The sequence below is a fragment of the Bos taurus genome, chromosome 2 (genome assembly GCF_002263795.3).
Source record: "Bos taurus isolate L1 Dominette 01449 registration number 42190680 breed Hereford chromosome 2, ARS-UCD2.0, whole genome shotgun sequence".
In the NCBI taxonomy this organism is placed as follows: domain Eukaryota; kingdom Metazoa; phylum Chordata; class Mammalia; order Artiodactyla; family Bovidae; genus Bos; species Bos taurus.
The window spans coordinates 55872586-55896659 of NC_037329.1; the positions used below are offsets into that span (position 1 = coordinate 55872586).

The following is a 24074-nucleotide window of genomic DNA, read 5'->3' on the forward strand; positions in this document are numbered from 1 at the left end:
TCCAACTCTCACATGCATACATGACTACTGGAAAACCATAGCTTTGACTAGAAGGACCTTTGTCAGCAGAGTAATGTCTCAGTTTTTTAATACACTGTCTATGTGTATCATAGCTTTTCTTGCAAGGAGCAATTGTCTTTTAATTTCATGGCTTCATTTTACTTAAGTAACATTTTTAATAAAAATATGATTTTTAGTTAATATAAATAAGACATCGCTGTCTTAAACTTTCTCAGACCCTCCAAATGAACATCTCATTTGCTTGCACAGTTTCAAGTTTTACTTGCACAGTTTCATACCTAACTTGAATGAATTTATCAGTTCAGTTCAGTTCAGTTGCTCAGTCATGTCCGACTCTTTGCGACCCCATGAATTGCAGTACACCAGGCCTCCCTGTCCATCACCAACTCCCGGAGTTCACTCAGACTCACATCCATCGAGTAGGTGATGCCATCCAGCCATCTCATCCTCTGTCATCCCCTTCTCCTCCTGCCCCCAATCTCTCCCAGCATCAGAGTCTTTTCCAATGAGTCAACTCTTCGCATGAGGTAGCCAAAGTACTGGAGTTTCAGCTTTAGCATCATTCCTTCCAAAGAACACCAGTACTGATCTCCTTTAGAATGGACTTGTTGGATATCCTTGCAGTCCAAGGGACTCTCAAGAGTCTTCTCCAACACCATAGTTCAAAAGCATCAATTCTTTGGCGCTCAGCTTTCTTCATAGTTCAACTCTCACATCCATACATGACCACTGGAAAAACCATAGCCTTGACTAGACGGACCTTTGTTGGCAAAGTAATGTCTCTGCTTTTGAATATGCTATCTAGGTTGGTCATAACTTTCCTTCCAAGGAGTAAGCGTCTTTTAATTTCATGGCTGCAATCACCATCTGCAGTGATTTTGGAGCCCCCCAAAATAAAATATGACACTGTTTCCACTGTTTCCCCATCTATTTCCCATGAAGTGATGGGACCAGATGCCATAATCTTAGTTTTATTAATTAATTTATACTATATACTTATTTATGTAAATTATTTAGCATTAATTTTCTTTATCAATTTTCTGCGGAATCATAAGGATTCATTTAGCTTACCACACCAAAACTGTTAGAAAATATAGCATTAATATGCTTTTAACTATCTCCCTCTTCCTACAAATTATGCTATAGTTAACCTTTAACATCTTCTTTATGTTTTGTTGTTGTTCAGTTGCTTAGTCATGTCCGACTTTGTGACTCCATGGACTGTAGCATCCATAGCTTTCCAGTTCTTTACAATCTCGTGGAGTTTGCTCAAACTCATGTCCACTGAATTAGTAATTCCATCCAAACATCTCTTCTTCTGTTGTTCCCTTCTCCTGGCGTCAGTCTTTCCCAGCATCAAGTTCTTTTCCAGTGAGTCAGCTCTTACCATCAGGTGGCCAAAATACTGGAGCCTCAGCTTCAGCATCAGTCCTTCAAATGAATATTCAGGGTTGATTTCCTTTAGGATTTCCTGGTTTGATCTTGCTGTCCAAGGGACTCTCAAGGGTATTCTCCAGCACCACAGCACAAAAGCATCAATTCTTTGGTGCTCAGCCTTCTTTATGGTCCAACTCTCACATCTGTACATGACTACTGGAAAAATCATAGCTTTGACTAGACAGACCTTTTTTTGGAAAAGTGATGTCTCTGCTTTTTAATACACTGTCTAGGCTTGTCATAGTTTTTCTTGCAAGGAGCAAGTGTCTTAATTCCATGGCTGTAATCACCATCTGCAGTGATTTTGGAGCCCCCCAAAATAAAGTCTCTCACTGTTTCCATTGTTTCCCCATCTATTTGCCCTGAAATGATGGGACTAGATGCCATGATCTTCATTTCTGAATGTTTAATTTTGAGCCAGCTTTTTCACTCTCTTTTACCTTTATCAAGAGGTTCTGTAGTTCCTCTTCACTTTCTGCCATAACAGTGTTTTTATCTGCATATCTGAGGTTATTGATATTTCTCCTGGAAGTCTTGATTCCAGCTTGAGCATTATCCCACCTAGCATTTCACATGATGTACTCTGCATGTAAGTTAAAAAAGCAGGGTGACAGTATACAGCCTTGACATACCCCTTTCCCAATTTGGAACCAGTCTATTGTTCCATGTCTGGTTCTAACTGTTGCTTCTCGACCTACATACAGGTTTCTCAGGAGGCAGGTAAGGCAGGTCTGGTATTCCCATCCTTTGAAGAATTTTCCACAGTTTGTTTTGATCCACAGAAAGGCTTTAGCATAGTCAATAAAGCAGAAGTAGTTGTTTTTCAGGAATTCTCTTGCTCATTCCATGATCCAACAGATGTTGGCAATTTGAGCTCTGGTTCCCCTGTCTTTTCTAAATTCAGTTTGTACATCTGGAAGTTCTTGGTTTACATATTGTTGGGGTCTGGCTTGAAGGATTTTGATCATTATCTTGCTAGCATGTGAAATGAGTGCAATTGTGGGGAGTTTGGACATTCTTTGGCATTGCCCTTCTTTGTGATTGGAATGAAAACTGACCTTTTCCAGTCCTGTGACTTCATACAAATAAAAATATATTTTTATATTACAAATAGTATAGTCTTTATATTACAAATAATATTTGTATTGTTTGTATTTATAAAACATTCATTCTTTTAATTGATTAAAATTTAAAAATTAATTTTGAATTACTTTTATTTAGGTTGGTGGAAAAACTACAAAATGGTATAGAGATTTTTTGATATCCCTCACACAGTTTTCCTAATAGTAACATCTTATCTAATAAAACAATTATCAAGACTAGAGAATTAATGTTGAAATAGTCCTACTAAAAACCTTACTCAGTTTTACCAGTTTTTCCATCATAAATTTAGTAGTTATATTTTCTCAGTTTTGTGTATACGATAGCAATGTATCAATTTTTCCTTGTTTATTTTAATATTTGACTTCCCTCATACAGATATTTATTAAAACTCTACATTATCAGCCATCTAATGTATTTAGGTCAGAAGTCAAATCTGCAGTTTATTGAGAATAATGTTTGATTGGAAGGTTTATTAAATCCTCCTTTCCTTCAGTAATCTTACTTATCTCTACTCCTTTCTTTTTCATGTCCCACTGTTTCCTGCTAATAAATTGTTGCTTATGTTAACTTTCTTTGGATCTTGGTTCAATTTATATATTTTCTTTTTACAATGCTAGAGATCCAACTTTATAGTGGATAAGTACATTGAAACATGAGCCGTATTTCCAGACTGACTGAACTGACTACTAACTAAATGTGGATCCCTGTGAATAACTTTACTTTCCAGGTTTTTTTGTTTTTTGTTTTTCCATGTTTGGTAGTTCTAGATGTTGGACTATATAATTATCTTGTATGTATAGTCTCTAAGCTATGTCTGACTCTTTTGCAACCCCATGGACTTTAGCCCACCAGGTTCCTCTGTCCATGGGATTTCCCAGGCAAAAATACTGAAATAGGTTGCCATTTCCTTCTCAAGGGGAGATTCCTGGCCAAGGACCAAATTTGTATTGCAGTCTGATTCTTTCCTACTAAGCCACCAGGGAAGCTCCATATGATTCTCTAGCTGCCTTTAGTCTCTGAAATACCAGCTTTAAAACTAGATTCCTGCCTAGTTTTATTATTGAATCTCCCCCTGATTCACTGCTTCAGTTTTATAAGTCTACCTCTGGACTAAAGAGGGTTATGACTGTATGCATTTTCTTAGGTAGCTATATAAAGTTATTGTGAGATAAATTACTATTAAGTGCTATTAAGACTTCCTTTATCACATTTAGCTATTATCCACACATATATTTTGCCTGTCATTTTCCCACTAGGTACTAATGAGGGCCTGAAATAAGTACACTTTTGGTAACTTAATATGTTAAGCTAATCTCCAGGAAGATGGTCACATTTGTTCTTTGTCCTGGTTATTATAAGTATGATGGAGATGTACAGCCTCTGACTTCTAAACTCAACTTGAAATTTAATGGTCACTGTCTTTCACTAAATATGATGCCTAAGCAAAGTGTGTTTCTTTTCAAAGTTCAATAAAAATTATCAACTGAAGTGACATCTATTTGGATGTTTAAATTACCAAACTCAAAAATATGAAACATATTAGAAAATATAGCTAGTAAAAACATCACTTTTTAAGAAATGAAATTGTTCAAGTGACTTTTAATAGAGTTGCTTTTTCACTTAATAGAAGGAGATAGAGTAATTTAGTATTAGTGCAGTAAGTTCCAAAGTATTTTCTTTTTAAAAATTATAACCACTTCATAGGACCAAATGGAATATTCAAGAATATCTCCAATATTTTATGTTCAGATGTTGAAGCAATTTTTACTCTCTTCTCTCTCTCCCTTTGGCTTCCCTGGTGGCTCAGAGGGTAAAGCATCTGCTTGGAATGTGGGAGACCTAGGTTCATTCCCCGGGTCGGGAAGATCCCCTGGAGAAGGAAACTGGCAACCCACTCCAGTACTCTTGCCTGGAAAATTCCATGGATGGAGGAGACTGGTAAGCTGCAGTCCATGGAATCGCAGAGTCACACATGACTGAGCAACTTCACTTCTCTGTTTCTCTTGCTAAGTGGATGGAATTGGGTAGCAAAAGGTTGTTAACAGAAGTTAGGAACAAAAGCTTTTCCAGATCACAGGCATGGCAGTGATGTACTAAAATTCTCTGGAGAAACAGGACCTATAGATTGTGTACATAAAGAAGAAGAAATAGAGATATATACTTAAAGAATTGTTTCACACAGTTGTAGAGAATAACAAGTCCAAAATCTACAGGATAGAATTACAGGTTGTAGATGCAGGGAAAAGTTGGTGATATTGCTGCTTAGATCCAAAGACAGTTTAGAAGCCAAATTCCTTCTTCCTCAGGAGACCTTGGTCTGCTTTCTCTTAAAGCCTTCAACTGATGGGATTAGATCAACCTACATTATAGAGAGTAATCTGTTCTATTTAAATTGCATTGATTTAAATGTTGATATCATCTAATAGTACCTTCACAGAAATATCTGGACTGATATTTAACTGAGTTTATGTGTACCATGCCCTGACCAAATTGACTTATAAGTTAGTTATCACACATAGCTAGTCAAATGATATAAAGTGTGGTAGTGTAAATCAATACAGGATTCCCATAGAGCTGTAGCCTGGAACCCAGAAATGATTGTTATTTACAGTCATGTTCATATGCTTCTTTACTTCATCTGCATTGTTAAAAGCATAAATTATAACTTTTTAGGATCTTTTCTTAAGAGACACTTCTCCATGGATCTCTCAGATTTCTGCATATCTTAGAGGAAGGCACCAATTGCCTTTTGTTCTGAAATATTCTAACAAGGATGTTTGCATAGAACAGAAACTTGGAAGAAGAGGTAGAACATCCGTCCAATGCAAATAGGCAGGGCTGCTTATTGCCCATTAGAAAGTACTGGGTTTTCTAAATTCAGAATTCTTCTCCTATGTAATGGAGACCACTGTGTGTGAAGGCATCCATATAGGCCCATCCCATTTGGGATTGTGGGCTAAAGGGACACCAGTCTGCTGATGACCATGCTGCTAGCTGTGCCATACCTGAACGACAAGTTTTGTGTCATCCACCATCATCCATGAAACAGAAACATCTACACTTGCAAGCTTGAAGGTAGGGTAAACATCTCAGTTCTTAACAGGCTTTAATACGTTTTTATTCATCACTTTAGATTACTGTATTGCTAAGTATGGTGCATGCTGTGACATTCTCTTTATGCTCATATATGCTCATTATTGCATCAAAGACGAAATATCTGAATGTCATAGAGAGACCCCCTGTATCACCTTCTCCCCAGACTGAAAATAAAAACATGTTCTTTTTTAAAATAGAAGGAAATCACTGTGTTGTAATATATGTTGTTCATCTGGGAATCAAGACCCCTACATGCACTTTACATATCTCTTTGAATAAAACAGCAAAGTATTTTGTTTCCATTGTGAGTAGCTTGTGTATTCACCCTCCTCAACCTAATAAATGAACCGAGGAAGGACCTGGAATGAAAATGAGGATGAGAGCATCAGCCTCAGCTAGCCACTGGGGGCAGATAATACAGTAAACTTTAGTCTGGCCAAGTACTCCTATAACCTTATGAGATAGAAAATTCAGTAGGCAAACACTGTTGCCACAGTGTTAATGAAAGGAACTTCATTCACACATGTTATATACATATGAGCTGTGTCACTTCGGGCCTTATTGAAATGCACAGAAAGAATTTGTATTAATTGAACCATAGGGATATGAGGCAGGAGAGTTGTCCAAGCACTAACTCTGAGGCATGATAACCCTGGATCTGGATGTGTCTACATTTGTAGGGCACTTTCAGTTATTTAAGGCATGTGGTCATACCTTGCACTCATGCCAACACTTCTGGAATTTTAATACTTTGCTCTAACTCAGAAAAATAATGTTCATACTAAGGATAGAAAAACTTGAATACTTTGGAAAAATCTAGGCCCAGTGTTTTAATAGTGGCAGTTATGGGGTGTAATTTCCAATTAATTCTTTACAATATTAATAAAATTATTTTGTAAAGCATTAAGACTTATGCATTAATCTGGAGATATGATATGCACCTTAAGGAAACTAAAGCCATTGCTCACATCCTTAGCCATTTATTTATTTATTTTTTATCTTGGACCCATTTTTAAAAATGGAAGGTTTCATTTTAACTATAAGAACTTTAATCCTCTTCTTTTCCATAAATATATAATATCTAAAAATCATACCCATAATAATGCTTTAGTTTTAGAATATATTTCCCAACTTCTTTTTAAATGCTTGTTTCACCTAATTGCATTAATTAAATAGCTTTCTGTTTTATTTTAAATCTATATAATTGTTCTTTTTCATTTATATAAATTTAATTATCTCTTATTCATCTTCACTTCATTTATGGTAGGTATCACTTATAGGAAATAACAATACTACTGTCAAGAATTTTTCACTTCAGTGAAAAATCTAGATTTTCATGGAGATGTATATTTTTCTAGCACACTATTATATATTATGTCTAATTATAAAAGTTATTCTTGATGTACTAGGACAATGTTTACAAATAAAAATTAATGAAAACTTTAATAATTTGAGTCAAATAATGTTAATCTTAAGTATTCACAGAGTACATGAAAAGTCTATTTTCAATCTGAATTATATAGATAAGTGTCTCAATTCTTTACTTTAAAGGGGATATACAAACATAATCTCAATCTATAAAAAATTAAGAGAAGCCATTATATTGGAATTTTTGTTTTTTTGAAAAACTACAAGTAAGTTCTTTCCTATTGATAAATGAAAACAGGTATTTTTTTGAAGCATAAGGAAGATTTTGACCAGAGTTTTTAAAAAGACCATAATTTTGTTTGCTGTTAGTTGTGTAGTGCTGATGATGCTCATGAGGTACTGAATGTTGATTTTGGAATGCAGACTACTTCAACTCTTACCCACAGGTATCAAAGCAATCTACTCCAGCAAGTTTCTTTTTAACAAACAACTTCCTTTCTTTTGAACAGTCATGTGTTTCTTTGAACTAGCAGTTAGTGTCTCTGTAGTTACCTGTTTGGAAGTTCAGTGTCGTAAACCTTCATATGTTATTAATCACCTAGTTGAAGGTTTCTTGTTATGGAGTTCCAAATGTCAGTCTCAGGCAGGTTTCAACCAAACCCTCTTGAATAAAAAATTATTTGTATATAAAACTAATGTTTTAGTTTTTCATCTAAGTCAAAAGTTAAAGGAATATGCTAAATAATATAGAGGTGGAGTTTTACCTTACCAGTGTATATTTGTTGAGAAAAGGATCCATTGATTACCCAGTCTTTGTCCTACAATTCTAAGAGAGGAAATTTCTCTGTGTCCAGTTAAAGATAGCCTAAAAAAGATTCCCAAGTGGCACATAACATTCATTTTTTTACTTTTTTTTTGATCTTTTTTTTTAAATTTTATTTTATTTTTAAACTTTACAATATTGTATTGGTTTTACCAAATATCGAAATGAATCTGCCACAGGTATACATGTGTTCCCCATCCTGAACCCTCCTCCCTCCTCCCTCCCCTTACCATCCCTCTGGGTCGTCCCAGTGCATCAGCCCCAAGCATCCAGTATCGTGCATGGAACCTGGACTGGCGACTCGTTTCATATATGATATTATACGTATTTCAATGCCATTCTCCCAAATCATCCCACCCTCTCCCTCTCCCACAGAATCCAAAAGACTGTTCTATACATCAGTGTCTCTTTTGCTGTCTTGTATACAGGGTTATTGTTACCATCTTTCTAAATTCCATATATATGTGTTAGTATACTGTATTGGTGTTTTTCTTTCTGGCTTACTTCACTCTGTATAATTTTTTACTTTTTTTTTAATCTTAAAATTTACATTCAGTTTCATTCTTTCCAGAAAAGAAAAACACACACGCAAAAATAATATTAAAAAACATTTTAAGCTAGTTGATTCATTTCTTTCTCAAAAGATAGATACCTAAAGAGATTATAATAGTAGTGATACTGTTAGTAATAATATTCATAGCAACATTTATATAGTACTTATTATGTATCACATTATTTTTAATACTTTTGCATATATTAATGAATTTAATCCTCAAAACAATCCTATGCATTAAACACCATCATTACACCTATCATAAAGATCAGGGGTAACTTGCTCCATTAGAGAATAAGTGTCAGAGCCTAGGAACTGTAGTTCAAAAACTTGTGATTCTAATCTCTACTTTATGCAGTTCAAACATTTCAGTTTTCAAAGACAAAAACAAACCAATTAGAGACAGGATCTTCCCACATTCTGCTTTTTAGAATTCCATTCCATTCCACTCTATTCACAACTGACTCTGCATATCCTATTTCTAATTAAATTTGGCCATAGGTCAAAATGCAGGAAATCATTACTGAATAATCATTTCAAAAGAGAAAAACATAAGGTATATTCCTATCAAAAAAGCCCAAATACATGTACATTTTAATCCTGATGAATTAATAAAAACTAACACATGTTGAGAATTTACAATATTGCAGGCAGTATGCTAAGTATTTTACATGCAGTAGCTAATTTATATCTTGTTATCATCTCACAAGAGTCGGTGCTATTATTATCATCCCTTTTTAAATGGAAAAAATTAAGGATCAGAGTGACTGAATTGCTTACCCAAGTGTCAGAAATAAAATTTCAATCATATAATGCTTTAACTGCTTCATATAAAAAAGAAAACTGTCAAGTCAATTTCAAAAGATGTTTTAAAAGTGCAAAGGTTTTTTAAAGAAAGAAGTTTCCATGCTGGAATAGATTTCAGATGTAATATAAATTTTGAAAACCAGTAATCAAGATAAAAACCAGCCACAGACTATGATAAATAGAAAAGAGTAACTAGCTACTCTTTTCCATTATGCTAGAGCAGGAGAGTGCTCAGTAGAATTAAGTGTCAATAAAGTAAAGACAAAATTAAACTTTTTTCTAAGCATAGGCACAATTAACCTGTGCAAATTACTCGTATTGGTTGGTAATGAAGCAGATAGCTTAGTGAAATTGAGAACATATCTGAATCACTCTAATGAGATTTTCAGTTAGATCAAATCACACCTTCTATTAGTTATCCTGAGCTAGAGCTCATACTAATTAGCAAAAAGGGTCACAAAAGAAAATTTTATTTTTTCCAAGGCCAGAAGGCCATGATTGAAGAATATGATAATAGTCAATATTTATGACATCTATATATGGGGGAATGTCATGTAGATGGGCACAATAAAAGACAGAAATAGTATGCGTCTAACAGAAGCAGAAGATATTAAGAAGAGGTGGCAAGAATACACAGAAGAACTATACAAAAAAGATCTTCATGACCCAGATAACCCTGAAGGTGCGATCACCAACCTAGAGCCAGACATTCTGGAATGCGAAGTCAAGTGGGTGACTGTAGCCATGAAATTAAAAGACGTTTGCTCCTTGGAAGGAAAGTTATGACCAAACTAGACAGCATATTAAAAAGCAGAGACATTACTTTGCCAACAAAAGTCCCTCTAGTTAAGACTATGGTTTTTCCAATAGTCATGTATGGATGTGGGAGCTGGACTATAAAGACAGCTGAATGCTGAAGAATTGATGCTTTTGAACTGTGTTGTTGGAGAAGACTCTTGAGAGTCCCTTGGACTGCAAGGAGATCCAACCAGTCCATCCTAAAGGAAATCAGTCCTGAATATTCATTGGAAGGACTGATGCTGAAGCTGAAACTCCAATACTTTGAACACCTGATACGAAGAGTTGACTTATTTGAAAAGACCCTGATGCTGGGAAAGATTGAAGGCGGGAGGAGAAGGGGAGTACAGAGGATGAGATGGTTGGATGACGTCACCAACTCAACAGACTTGAGTTTGAGTAAGATCTGGGAGTTGGTGATGGACAGGGAAGCCTGGTGTGCTGCAGTCCATGGGGTTACAAAGAGTCGGATATGACTGAGCGACTGAACTAAACTATCATGTAGATTTCCCAGAAGTGTGTGAATGCTCATCTCTGTCTCTGATAAACTCCTACCTGTTATTGTATCCAGTAAGTGTCAGTTCTTTATCTTATAACAGAAGGAAAAGAGACAATGGTTTCCTGGGTTTTTAAAGAAGAGAAGGAGTTCATGGTAATTTTTTTCTGCCAGAGGAACAGAGTTATATTTATGATGTGTACAGTTTGGAAAGTGCTTTACATAATAGATGAAAGTGAGGAAAAGACCATAGAAAGAGCATAGTTATAAAAATCTCTACATTGGGGATCTATTCTATTGCTATTATGTGATAATAGACTGTCAACCTTCATTCATAAACATCAGAGTTTACCTTTCTATAAAGATTTGAACTAGAGGAGCTCATATGATTATATATCTAGAGTATTCCTTTAAATTATCAGTGCTTGTCTCTTATAGGAACCAGTAATGCTGTCCTTTTTCAAAGTAAGTCTAGAATATACAGAAATATTTTAACACTTCTTTGAGTTCACTCTTCCTGCAGTTCCATGGAGACAACCTTTTCTGGGCTTTCAGAGATGTTCTTCCACTGAACCTCTTCACCTCTTGGCAAAAAGGCATTTGCATTGTTTTGTTTATTCACATTATATATTACATGTTTAAACCTGCTTACTTTTGAACATACTATTTGATCACGCTACTTGACATTTTACTTCTGAACAGCCTATAAAACTATGTTTATATTCTGAAGACTCATTTTCACCCTCTTATCTCTCATCATATATTTTCCTATTTTTTGGCAGATTATTGTTTCAATTAAAATATCTCAAGAAAGGGCCTGTCGTTCACATAATATGATGTTCAAAACAAAAGTGAAATCTGTTCTATGGGATGATATTGGCAAAAGTCTGACTCTAAAAGAATTTATGGATCAGAATGTATTCCTTTTACAATTAAGCTTTTTATTAAGTAGAACATAAGTACTGAACAGTAATATAAAATCTGTTTCTTTCTTGTTTTTGCTTTTTGCAGATCTGGATAATGTGGAGGGCATTGCTGTGGACTGGATAGGAAATAACCTGTACTGGACAAATGATGGCCATAGGAAGACTATTAATGTGGCCAGGCTAGAAAAGGCTTCTCAGAGTCGGAAGACTCTCTTAGAGGGAGAAATGTCCCACCCCAGAGGGATTGTGGTGGATCCTGTTAGCGGGTATGAGATGTTTGATTAGCTTTATATAAAGAAAATGATGCTAGATAAATTTGGTTTTTGCATACCTAAAAGAAGTAAGTTTTATTCCAAATGTGTATTCACATATCAATGACCTGATTAGGAAAAGTTACTCATTTAAAGATTTCCTCTCCTAGAGAATATGCTAAGTAAACTTACCAAAATACATTGAACTGATATAGATAAATTGTATAAAGAATATATTTACTTGATTTATTAGGACAACACTATCATTCTGTTTTAGATGGACTGACACCAAGATAAAAAATTCAAACCAACAAATCAATTGATTTAACTTTTAATTAAAGGCTATTGAAATTTAATATATTCAGAAAATAGCAACTTTTTGTTATTGCTAATTTACTAAGGACCAGGCAGTGTATTAAATAGGTTACTGTGCTCTGTCCATGATTCCCTATAACAATCCTCTGATTTAATTGCTATTCTTGTTCTTGTTTTGCAGAGAAATTGGTAACAAATCTGCCAAAATTTTTTGATTATTAAGAAACTGTATAAATATTTAAACTCAAGACTTTATTCAAAACCACTTTGCTGCACTACTCTTGATTAGTCTAGATTGGGAATCATATAATTTTAGATATAACCAAAGTTTCCCCATAGTGACATCATTTTATAATAGTAGGTGCTACTTTCTTTAGGATAGATTATTTTGTGCTATTCATGGGAATGTATTTTCCTTATATTATTACTCAGAGCTAACCTGAATATAAATAATACTGGATGTATGAAAATACTGGAAAAAAAAGGTGAAAATTCCTAATAGAATCTCAGAATGAAATGAGTGGTATGCATATTTTACATGTTCAGTTTTTGTCTGTGGTTTTTATCCCCTTCATAGCTTGTGTTTCAGTGTTTCAGAATAGGATCACAAATTTATTTTTTATACTGTACCACATATATACAAAAAATAATTGACTAGGAAGCACATGACTCACTTGTAATTTGAGATCACCAGATTTCTGTTCCTAAAATTGTGTTGGGAATAGCTCCAGATACAATCAGGGTGCTTCTTTCTAGGCTGACCTAAGCAGCAGGTGAACTCACTGATTTTTTGTAAGGCATAATTATAAAGTAATTTCAGTGGTGTTCTGTGTGGATTCTTTAAATTTCTATTTTATTCCCGGACTTTTAAAGCAAGTCGTCTCTCTGAACTTAAACCAAGGCAATCCTAATATTAAAAGAAAATATTTAATCCACATTTTCAAAATTTCCTTGAGGCAAGATGTTTCAAATATATCTTACAACAAAATCTTCTTTCTCAGTATTCTCTTAGAGGAAAATATTTTCCAATAGAATTAAAGGCTTTTTCAGGTACTCAGGGAAATGACACTGAGCAGAGATTATGGAACCAGATGATTTGGAAGGAAATTCAGGTCCCTAGTCCTATCTCTTTCTTCAGATTCAGGAATCCATTTTAAACATTCCTAAGAGGCAAGCATCCAGTTTAGATTTGAAACCTACAGCATGTAAACACATGATTCAAAACATTTAGGGACAAATCTGATATGACATTTTTTCTTTTCATTAAGTCAATTTCTGCATCCCTGTAGAACCTATCTACCAGCTAATCCTATGTTTGCCTCTAATGCTGCAAAGAATGAGTCTTCTACTTCTCTCATCAGATTTTTAAATAGAATATTGTTATCATACACCAACCTAAAAAACAGACATGAGCACGTATATATGTATGTATGTATATGTGTGTACATATGTGTATACATGTATACACACATTTTTCCTATAAAAACGTACTATGCTCAGAGTGCTGCACTAGAACCACAGTAGTTAACAAAACAGGCATAGTCTTAGCCCTCATGAAGCATTTTGTGTTACATGAAGGGAATGGGGAGATGCAACAGTAAATAAGTACCTAATGAACAATTAATGTAACTTCTAGAAACCAAAGAAATGGAGTCAAACAAGCATGTTAAGGTGAAGGAGCTAACAGAAAACTGTTTAAATAGGTTTGCTGAAAAGCCTCTTTACGGTGCCATTATTTAAGTTGAAACTTTGTTTAGAGAAGGAACAAGCCATGGAGAGCGAGGAAAGAGTTCAGATCAAGAAAATGGTGCAGCTGAAGATTTTCAGTGGTTAGAGGAACTGCAGTGAAGACAGTTGGGGCTGGTTGTGGATGGCAACTGGGAAAGTGACTGAAGATACAATCGTAAGGAAAGCAGGGCCTTGGGTACCGTGATGAGAACTTTGTTCTTCAGTGCAAGTGTAAAACAGAGTTGTGATATCATCAATTTATATTAAAAAAGCAAACTAATCTTACTATTCTGTGGTGAATGGATGGGAAGACAAGTAGAAATAGGACCATTTGAATTTGTATCCAAATAATTGCTTGACTGTAATATAAGCTTTTTTTTTTTTAAACGAAGATGTGATTTAAGTTTGATAAGCTCTATTTTAAATAGCATAATATAATTATAAGCAAAACATTTTCAGAAAAAAGCTGATTTATTCTTATTTTTTCTACCATAATACCTTTTGCAGCTGTACACAAGAAAGCATCACAGATATTCTCTGCCATAATAGCCTATTAACAAAAATTACTCTGTTCAGAACTGTTCTTATCAAAAGCTTCTGAACCAATTATAGAATTAGTAAAGGATTTATTCATTTATTTGTTTATTAAAATACATTGTTAAGTAACTACTGTATAGATAAATAGAAATCAGTAAGGCGATAAATGTCTTCAAGGATGTTATAAAGCAGTGTGCTTGGTGTAAACACACACACACACACCCCAGATACAAACACACACACACAGCACACAATTTACCTATAAATTAAAGTAGAATTAAATGCATACTCTTTGGGAATTTACCGAGATTTTAAAAGATTTTTGAAGTTTTAAAGTTCAGAATTGAACTTTAGAGGATGGAAAGGATTTCCAAATGAATTTCCTCAGGAGCTTAGAGTTTGGGGTCATAGGTTAGTCACTGTACTCTGAGGGACAATATGAGTACTTGTTTGGAAGCAGGGGGAGTTAGTGGTGATTTTGAGGTGAGATGAGTTTGTTAAGGCTAGAGCCGGGCACATGTGAAGGAACATAGCAGAAGGTGAGACTAGAACTATGCAGAAATCTTCAATGTCGTAATTAAAAGCTTTAACTTATTTTGCTGACAACAAAATAATTAGAAGGTTTTGAAGATAAAAATCACACTTTTTTCAATTCATGATTTAGGAAGACAAGTGAAAGGCATATGACAGCTCTATGAAAACAACCCATCGGGAATTCCCTTTGAAAAGTGATGAAAGACAGATGGTAGCATTTGTAATACCAATAGAAATGTGAGCATTGAGACAGGAGACAGTGAAAGAATAGGATTGACAGGGCTCAACAGTTGTCAAAATGGGAGGAATTAATTATGATGGACTGTTCCTCAAGATGATAGCTCCAGATTAACTCCCCCTCTTCCAAACATTTCACATTTCGTAATTTACACCAATAACTTAGAAACTTATACCTCCAGTTCTGATTTCTCAAAACATTGTCTCTAAGAAAAGATAAATGCAAAAACAATGCATATATCCCTCCAATCAGGATTTTCTATAACCCTGTCTTAAGCAAGAGCACCACATCCTCTAGTTAAAAGCTAGATATCATCTCATCAACTCAATCAAGTTTTAAAACAGTAAAATTTATTTTAATTCCATGACAGAAAATCTTACAGATTTAAATTTTGGGGGATTGACCATCAGATAATACAGTTTAAATTGGAGACATGATTAATGTCAACAAAACCAAGTTTAATGTTACAGAGTATAAATATGAACAAGGAATAAGTCCTGCCCATAATTATTTGAACATTTAAAAATAGAATTATCAGACATGCAACACCATCAAAATCAATACAAGGTATAAATGCTATAAATTCTATAAAATAACTAAGAACTGTCACTGGGAAACAGAAAAAAGGGCTAATTTTGAGAGAGGCTAGGGATAGACTTCATTAAGAAATTGCATTTGACCAGGTCTTGAAAAATAGAGGTGTATTCTTTCTTGTAATAAGAAAGGACAGCTTAACTTAATTTTTATTTGAGGGATACCCCAAGTCCAACCTATAAAAATATTTGTTAGCTCCTGCTTATTTTATGGGCTTCCCTGGTGGTTCGACAGTAAAGAATCCACCTGCAAAGTGGGAGACCTGGGTTCCATCCCTGGGTTGGGAAGATCCCCTGGAGAAGGGGCTTGGCTTATTTTATAGGTTTTTCCATTTTGTGTGTTTTTGAATGATCATCTTTGATAATGATTATATGGCTTCACAATATAACTGTTAATCAGATAATGAAATGGGTAGGTAATGATCACATATCTAGTTTCTGTCAGATGTGCTGAGTGTGTGTGCTCAGTCCCTTCAGTCATGTCTGACTCTTTGTGACCCTATAGACTGTAGCCTGCAATGCCCCTCAGTCCACGGATTCTCCAGGCAAGAATACTGGAGTGGGTTGTCATTTCCATCTTTAGGGGATCTTCCTGAGCCAGTCATCAAACCCACGTTTCCTGCATCTCTTGCAATGCAGGTGAATTCTTTTACCATTGAGCCAGCAGGGAGGACCCATTTTTGTCAGATAGGCGTCACTTATTTAAGTTTTGTTTTTCTTATATTTTGTTTGATTAAAAATAATCTCAGATAATGGATCGTATCACAAACAATTCTGTTTTTCAAATAGTAATTCAATATAAAATATGTTAGGCTTCCCTCGTAGGTCAGTAAGTAAAGAATCTGCCTGCCATGCCAGAGAAATGGGTTTGATCCCTGGGTCAGAGAAGGAAATGGCTACCCACTCTAGTGTTCTTGCCTAAAAAATCTTCATGGACTGAGGAGCCTGGCAGGCTACAATTCATAGGGTCACAAGAATCAGACACGACTTAGGGACTAAACCACCACCACCAGGCTATCAAGAATTATCTTGTGTGTGTGTGTGTGTGTGTGTGTGTGTGTGTTTATGTGTATGTTTGCACACTCATATATGTGTGATTTGGGTTATGATTAACTGTTTAAAATTTCATGAAAGATATCAATATAGATGAAAAAGTTTTCTACTTCTTGTACATAATTGATTTATATAGTTAAAGTCAAGTAGTTTTACCTAACTAGTACTGGACTAGAGCAAATGAATCTTCTGTTTATTCCTAATTTGTCCAAGTAATAAAGTCACTTCAATAGGCATGATACAAACTAAGCATAATGCCATGTTTTTTTCTACGATTAGAAAAAAATCATTTTGACTTTAGCATTTTGACTTGCTAAAGTCACCAATGTAAATATATTTACTCAGGTCTAAAAAGGAATATCAGCATAATTATAAATTGTTAAAAGAATTTAAAAAGAGTTTAATTGACATAAACGAGTGGATGGTATGTTATATCCTTAGCTGTCCCCATTCTGCTTGCTTAGATCATGGTAAGAATTTTAGTCATGAACACAGATTTGTCTAAAATTACCTCAGAAATTCTTTAAAATCCAGAACATGTGAGAGGCAAAGGTATTTAATAAGGGCACTTCCAAGGTTAGCAGCTTAGAAAAGCTTTGAAGTTTTATAAAGTTGTATATAAGATGACAGAATTAAACCCTACACTTTAATTAGTAACTCAGGAACTTTCACATGACCCCTAAAAGTACAACACATGTGGAGGGTTTTAACCTTATTCATGAGGCAGTTGGAACATTAGCTCAAAACCCCCTCTCCCACTGTTATAGCTTACACAAAAGATTTGTTTTTAAAGGCAGACGCTTTTGTTTGAGATAGAAATTAAAGCTCAAACTCTCAAGGTCAGTCAACCTGCTGTTATTAAACTTATGTGCAGCTCAATCATCTTCTGTGGGTTTTGGGGGTAATAATAAGCAGCAATAAAGCATAGATAATTTGCATCAGGAAGACAAATTAGACCTGGCCAAACAAACCCAGTATGCCTGTGCCCTTTAGAACTAAGACAATCCAACTGCTTGTCTTGAAAAATAATAATAATTTATCTGAGCTTAAATAATGTCTGGAGTAGATCATTAACTGTGCTATCATTGTCATGACAGGCAATCTACTATTTAATCATATAATTGATTATATGTTTTATAAGTGGACATTTAAAAATAGCAATGCCTCAAGAGTCATTTCACAATCTTGGTATCAATACCAAAAAAAAAAAAAAAAAAAGGAATCAATATTTGGCACTTACTGATAGGTTAATGAATAAACAAGTCTAGTAAGTACAATAGTAGGGGTTGCGGGTTCTCTGAAATGTGTCTACTTGGACTGGCTTTACTTCACAATTTTTGTTTAATTTTTAATTGAAGGATGATTGCTTTACAGTGGTGTTGGGCCTTACAACAACAGGAATCAGTCACAATTATATGTGTGTGTGTGTCCCCTCCCATTTGCGCCTCCCCCCGCCCCCCATCCCACCCCATTGCACCAATCTTAACTTCCCTGAGTATTTCATAGCTACCTCCTCCTTTGGGCAGATAAGCATTTAGATAGGAGAAAAAATCAGGATGTAATTAATTTCTGTGGAGCTGCCAAACCTGAGGTAGCATCCCACTATACTGGCAGCTGATTGAAATAACACACGCACTCTGGTTTTTCACGTCTTAGCTGGATGTATTGGACAGACTGGGAGGAAGATGAAATAGATGACAGCGTGGGAAGGATCGAGAAGGCCTGGATGGATGGCTTCAACCGGCAGATTTTTGTGACTTCAAAGATGCTGTGGCCAAACGGTTTAACTCTGGACTTTCACACCCACACATTATACTGGTGTGACGCCTATTATGATCATATTGAGAAAGTGTTTTTGAATGGAACTCACAGGAAGGTAAAAGACAAATGCTGCTGTTTTAACCCACGGGCTTCTTTCGCAGAGCCCTGTTGTGTTGTGTTAAAAATACTTTCAAGTTTATTTTTACCCCTCTGAGGTAGCTGCCAGTAGTCTCTGTGGGGTGGCTGAAGGAGGCTGAGCATTAAGCAGTGCAGCTGGCACTTGCCTCCAGGAGACGGGGCCCAGCTCACTGTGGTATGCCAGGATTTGTGGGATTTCTAAAAGAATCTCTTAGGATATCAGAACTGTTTGAAAATGGTATTTCCACAGTATTGATGTTTGCTAGGACAAACCAACTCAATTTGGTTCAAGTATCTTCAAGTATTTGAAGCTGAAATTTAGCCTACGTATTGTGACAAAGTTATTATAATTCACTTACTCAAATAAAGAACTTCATAACATTGGAATTGGAATACAAGAGTAGACTGAATTTCGAACCCATGGATGTGAATAAATATCAACATCTTCTTACCTCTTTTGGTAGAATCATTGCAAAATGATTTTGAAATAATTCTGTGAAATGGAGGACGCCATTGACTGTGTGAGAGAGGCAACATTGGCAAAATATCACCTCTGTATTCTCTCCTATAGTCAGTCACCTCAGCACATATAGCCTTATGAATGGCTTCAATATTTAGTTAAATAGTAAGAAAATGGAATATGAGAAATTACCAAAATGTTTCCTTTGACAATATACTTCCTTCTTTTTTTCGAAAGGGTGTTTGCACAATTGACCAAGCCTATCTCCTAAAGATTCTATTTGAGAAATGTAGTGCATTAATCAGTTAAGACTATTTCAATCATTGGTTAACTCTAACAATGCTTTAAATGTCTTTCCCCAAATAAGTAAGATTGATTTGCATTTAACCTAATGTTACAGGCTTAAGAAGTATTAAATCAATACCTTCCATCCACTCTCAGTGTTATAAGACCATGTTGTATCCCTTGGCTATTGGATGAGCAATATTGCAAGATATATAATGCCACTAATTACTCAGATCAATTTCTATCCCAGAATATCTTACTGAAACATCATAAGAAAAGAGATAAGGAAGAGTATCAAAGTTATTTTATCGTTTGTATTTCTTGACCATATGTATAATTTTGTGTATGAGAGAATTGAAATGGATGCAATGTAAATGGTCTCCTTCAAATAACATGTCCTAAAAACAGGAAAATATGCTCACATTGTGAAATCCATTTTTCAGACATACTGAGAGAAAAGTTTTTAGTTAGATCATTGTTCTACTTATTTGAGTATTCTCTCTAAATATTTGGTTATGTTTCTAAAGTCAGTTCTGATTTTTCACAATGTGTTTATATTTTACAGATTGTTTACAGTGGGAAAGAGTTGAACCATCCTTTTGGACTGTCGCATCATGGGAATTATGTGTTCTGGACTGATTATATGAATGGTTCCATTTTTCAACTAGATTTGATAACTAATGAGGTGACATTACTGAGGCGTGAAAGACCACCCTTGTTTGGGCTTCAGATTTATGATCCACGAAAGCAACAAGGTATTAAAAACCATGTAAAATTGCATCTGAGTTTTACATGTAATAGTACTTCACAGAGGTTGCATAAAGATTTTATTTTGGCAGTGTTGCTGAAGTTTTGTGATAAAAGGTGTCTAGTCACTCCAAAGTCAATCAAATCTTAGCCTTTGTTACCATAAAAATTTATTATTTATTGTTCAAAATATCCTGAGTGAGTAACTCTGGGAATTTTATTAGAGTGAAGTTCAAGGATTTTTCCAGATACTTCCTTTTTCATGTCATTTATACTGGAGAAGGCTGTTAAAGTAAAAATCCTCAATGTTTTCAAAGAGTCAGTATTGTAAGAAGTGGAAAAACTTTCAGTGTGGAAGCAACATTGTGGGAAAATGTTAAAATATATATATGTATAATATAAGGATAATAGTATTTTTAAAAATATCAGTATATTTATCTGATCAATTCATATACATTTGAGGTATATTAAATTATTATAGATGTTATGAAAGTGAAATGATCTACTCTGATATTCATGTCTTATTAAATCAGAAAAGATTTTTATATTTTTAATCTGCATGAGTTATTAATATTTATTAGGCTATCCACAAACAGAATTACTCAGAATTTAGGTAACAAAGAGAATAACGTTTAAACATATACATTACCATATGTAAAATAATAGCCAGTGGGAATTTGCTGTATGACTCAGGGTGTTGTCTTATTGAGAATATGTGTTCAGCCAAATTGATTGATTATTTTTCATTAACTTAGGAGAAATAATCAATACTTTGAGTTTATTACCAAGAGCAGACAATAGAATGTAGAAATGATGCCTGGTCAACATCTTTTTTGGTCAATAGACATTGAAATTAGATAACCTACTTTGAATCTAAATATTTGCTACCTTTTTCTACATTGATTAAAGTGGTCAGATTATGAAACAAAATGTTCTCTGGTGTTCAAATGTAAACATGTTATCATGTTACATTTTTCTTTCAGTGAGATTTATCTTTGCATCTTTTGAATATTAAATATTAATAAATATTTAGAAACATAATAATCAGTGGCATATAAATTTTGATTAAATACTCTTGATAGACCTTTTTGAAAATAAACTTGTAATTGAATAGAAAACCATGTTGTGCATATCATTAATTCTTCATGGAAGAAAATAAGCTGATCTTATATAGCTTTATACCTTGTTTTTCTACAGTATATGACTGTATATACTATGAGTTATTTAAAGAGAGGGTTATAAAATTGTTCCATATATCTAATATAAAAGAAAAAGCTTATATTTATAGTATAGAGTATATTTACATATAGTATTCATATATATGCCTATAAGTACATGCATATAAATACACAGATGATAGCTAATATCACACACACACACACAACCACAGGAACACCATGAAAAATATTTAGGAATGCTATCAATGCCACAACCAAACTTTTAGACTCGGTGTTAGAAAATTAGTAATCAGGAAAAACTCTATCAAATTACTTGGTAATATGCCAATTAATCTCAGAACAATAGATATATAATCATACTAAACAGAAAGTTACATTTAGGAATTAATTTCTGAGTAATTTTGAGGGGCTTATGGTCAAAATGTTTTTATCATATCAAATTGTTTCTTCTCATTTAACTGAAAAGCTTTCTTTCCTTTTCATTTACATTAGCTATCTAGAACAATTTTATAACCCTCTCCTAAAATAATTCATAGAAAGTATAGCAATTACATAAAACTAACACTTTTTTAGCTTTTTATTATCTAGTTTCAGAAGTGCACTTATATTTCCTGCATGTTTAGAGAATGACATCATTACTTAAGGACAATATTCTTAAAAATGTTGATGAATAATTTCCCATATCAAATTAAAAGTAATAGATCAGCTTCTATGATAAATATATGAAATTTGTTGTTGTTTAGTCATTAAGTCACATTTGATTATTTCTAACAGTTTAGACTGTAGCCCACCAGGCTCTTCTGTCCATGGAATTTTCCACGCAAGAATACTCAAATAGGTTCCATTTCCTACTCCAGGGGATTTTCCCAATCCAGGGATTGAACCCGTGTCTCTTGCATCTTCTGCATTGACAGGCAGATTCTTTACCACCATGCCACCTGGGAAGCCCTACTATCTCTCAGAGTTTGCTCAAATTCATGGCCATTGAGTCAGTGATGCTATCTAACTATCTCATCCTTTGCTGCTCCCTTCTCATGCCCTCAATCTTTCCCAGCATCAGAGACTTTTTCAATGAGTCGGCTCTGCACATCAGGTGGCCAAAGTATTGGAGCTTCAGCAACAGTCCTTCCAAAGAATATTCAGGGTTGATTTCTTTAGGGTTGACTGATTTGACCTCCTTGCAGTCCAAGGGAAGCTCAACAGTCTTCTCCAACATCAAAATTTGAAAGCATCCATTCTTCAGCACTCAGTCTTCTTTATGGTTCAGCTCTCACATCCATACATAACCACTGGAAAAAGCATAACTTTGACTATCTTTACTTTCATGGCTGCAGTCACTGTCCACAATGATTTTGGAGGCCAAGAAACTAAAATCTATTACCACTTCCACTTTTTCCCCATCTGTTTGCCATGAAGTTCAGTTTAGTTCAGTTGCTCAGTTGTGTCTGACTCTTTGCAACCCCATGGGCTGCAGCATACCAGGCTTCCCCATCTATCACCCACTCCCCGAGTTTACCCAAATGCATGTCCATCGAGTCGGTGATACCATTCAACCATCTCATCCTCTGTTGTCCCCTTCTCCACCTGCCCTCAATCTTTCCCAGCATCAGGGTCTTTTCAAATGAGTCAGCTCTTTGCATCAGGTGGCCAAAGTATTGGAGTTTCAGTTCAACATCAGTCCTTCCTATGAACACTCAGGACTGATCTCCTTTAGGATGGACTGGTTGGATCTCCTTGCAGTCCAAGGGACTCTCAAGAGTCTTCTTCAACACCACAGTGCAAAAGCATCAGTTCTTTGGTGCTCAGCTTTCTTTATAGTCCAACTCTCACATCCATACATGACCACTGGAAAAACCATAACCTTGACTAGAGGGACCTTTGTTGGCAAAGTAATGTCTCTGCTTTTTAATATGCTGTCTAGGTTGGTCATAACTTTCCTTCCAAGGAGTAAGCATCTTTTAATTTCATGGCTGCAATCACAGATGGGATCAGATGCCATGATTTAGTTTTTTGAATGTTCAGTTTTAAGCCAGATTTTTTACTCTTCTCTTTCACCCTCATCAAGAGGCTCATTAGTTCCTATTCACTTTCTTCCATTAGAAGGTATCATTTGCCTGTCTGAGGTTGTTGATGTTTCTCCCAGAAGTCTTGATTCCAACTTGCGATTCATCTAGCTGGGCATTTTCCGTGATATAGTGCTCTGAATATCAGTTAAATAGCAGCTGACAGTATACAGCCGTGTCATACTCCCCTCCCAATTTTGAACCAGTCAATTATTCCATGTCTAGTTCTAACTGGTGCTTCTTGACCAAGAAGTTTCAAATCCTAAAGGCACTAAAAATGAGTCCAGAATTGATATTCCCCTCTCTCCACTTCTGAAAGCCTGCTGGCTCTAGTAATTATCTGAGGAGTCGTCAATACTCTTCACCATGACAAGGCTGTGATCCATGATGGGGTTATGAAATTTACTAATTATTAACTGTAATTATAACTACCAGTAAGTGGGCTAAATATTCTTATTTAAATCTCACTGAAGACATTTAATATAAGTCCTATTAATTTATAGTATACATATGAGAAATCCAAGAGTCAGGCAAATGTAGCCATTCTCCTCAGAAAACAAGGAGCCAGGGTTCAAATTCAAGTTTATCTGACCACAAAAGAGTTTTATATGATTCATTTATGTAGCCATTTTAATTTATTAAAATTGTATAGCTACTATATTTTTAGATATGGGAAAGGGACATGTGTTTTTTTTAATCATTGTAATTTTATTATTAAAATTTTTATTAAATTATTTTTTTTAATATAAAGAGTCCCTGGACTA

General features: G+C 34.8%; 1 protein-coding gene across 1 annotated transcript in view; it reads left to right on the forward strand.

The window, feature by feature from the left end:
• Positions 1–20288, forward strand: part of LOC132343034 (low-density lipoprotein receptor-related protein 1B-like) — a 1281806-nt gene extending 1261518 nt beyond the window's left edge. The window contains exons 12-14 of the mRNA XM_059878471.1: positions 11515–11695; positions 18335–18554; positions 19888–20288. Coding sequence (XP_059734454.1) covers positions 11515–11695; positions 18335–18554; positions 19888–20220 — 734 coding nt within the window. The 3' untranslated portion in view covers positions 20221–20288. The remainder of the gene's footprint in view (positions 1–11514; positions 11696–18334; positions 18555–19887) is intronic.
• Positions 20289–24074: the final 3786 nt, after the last annotated feature.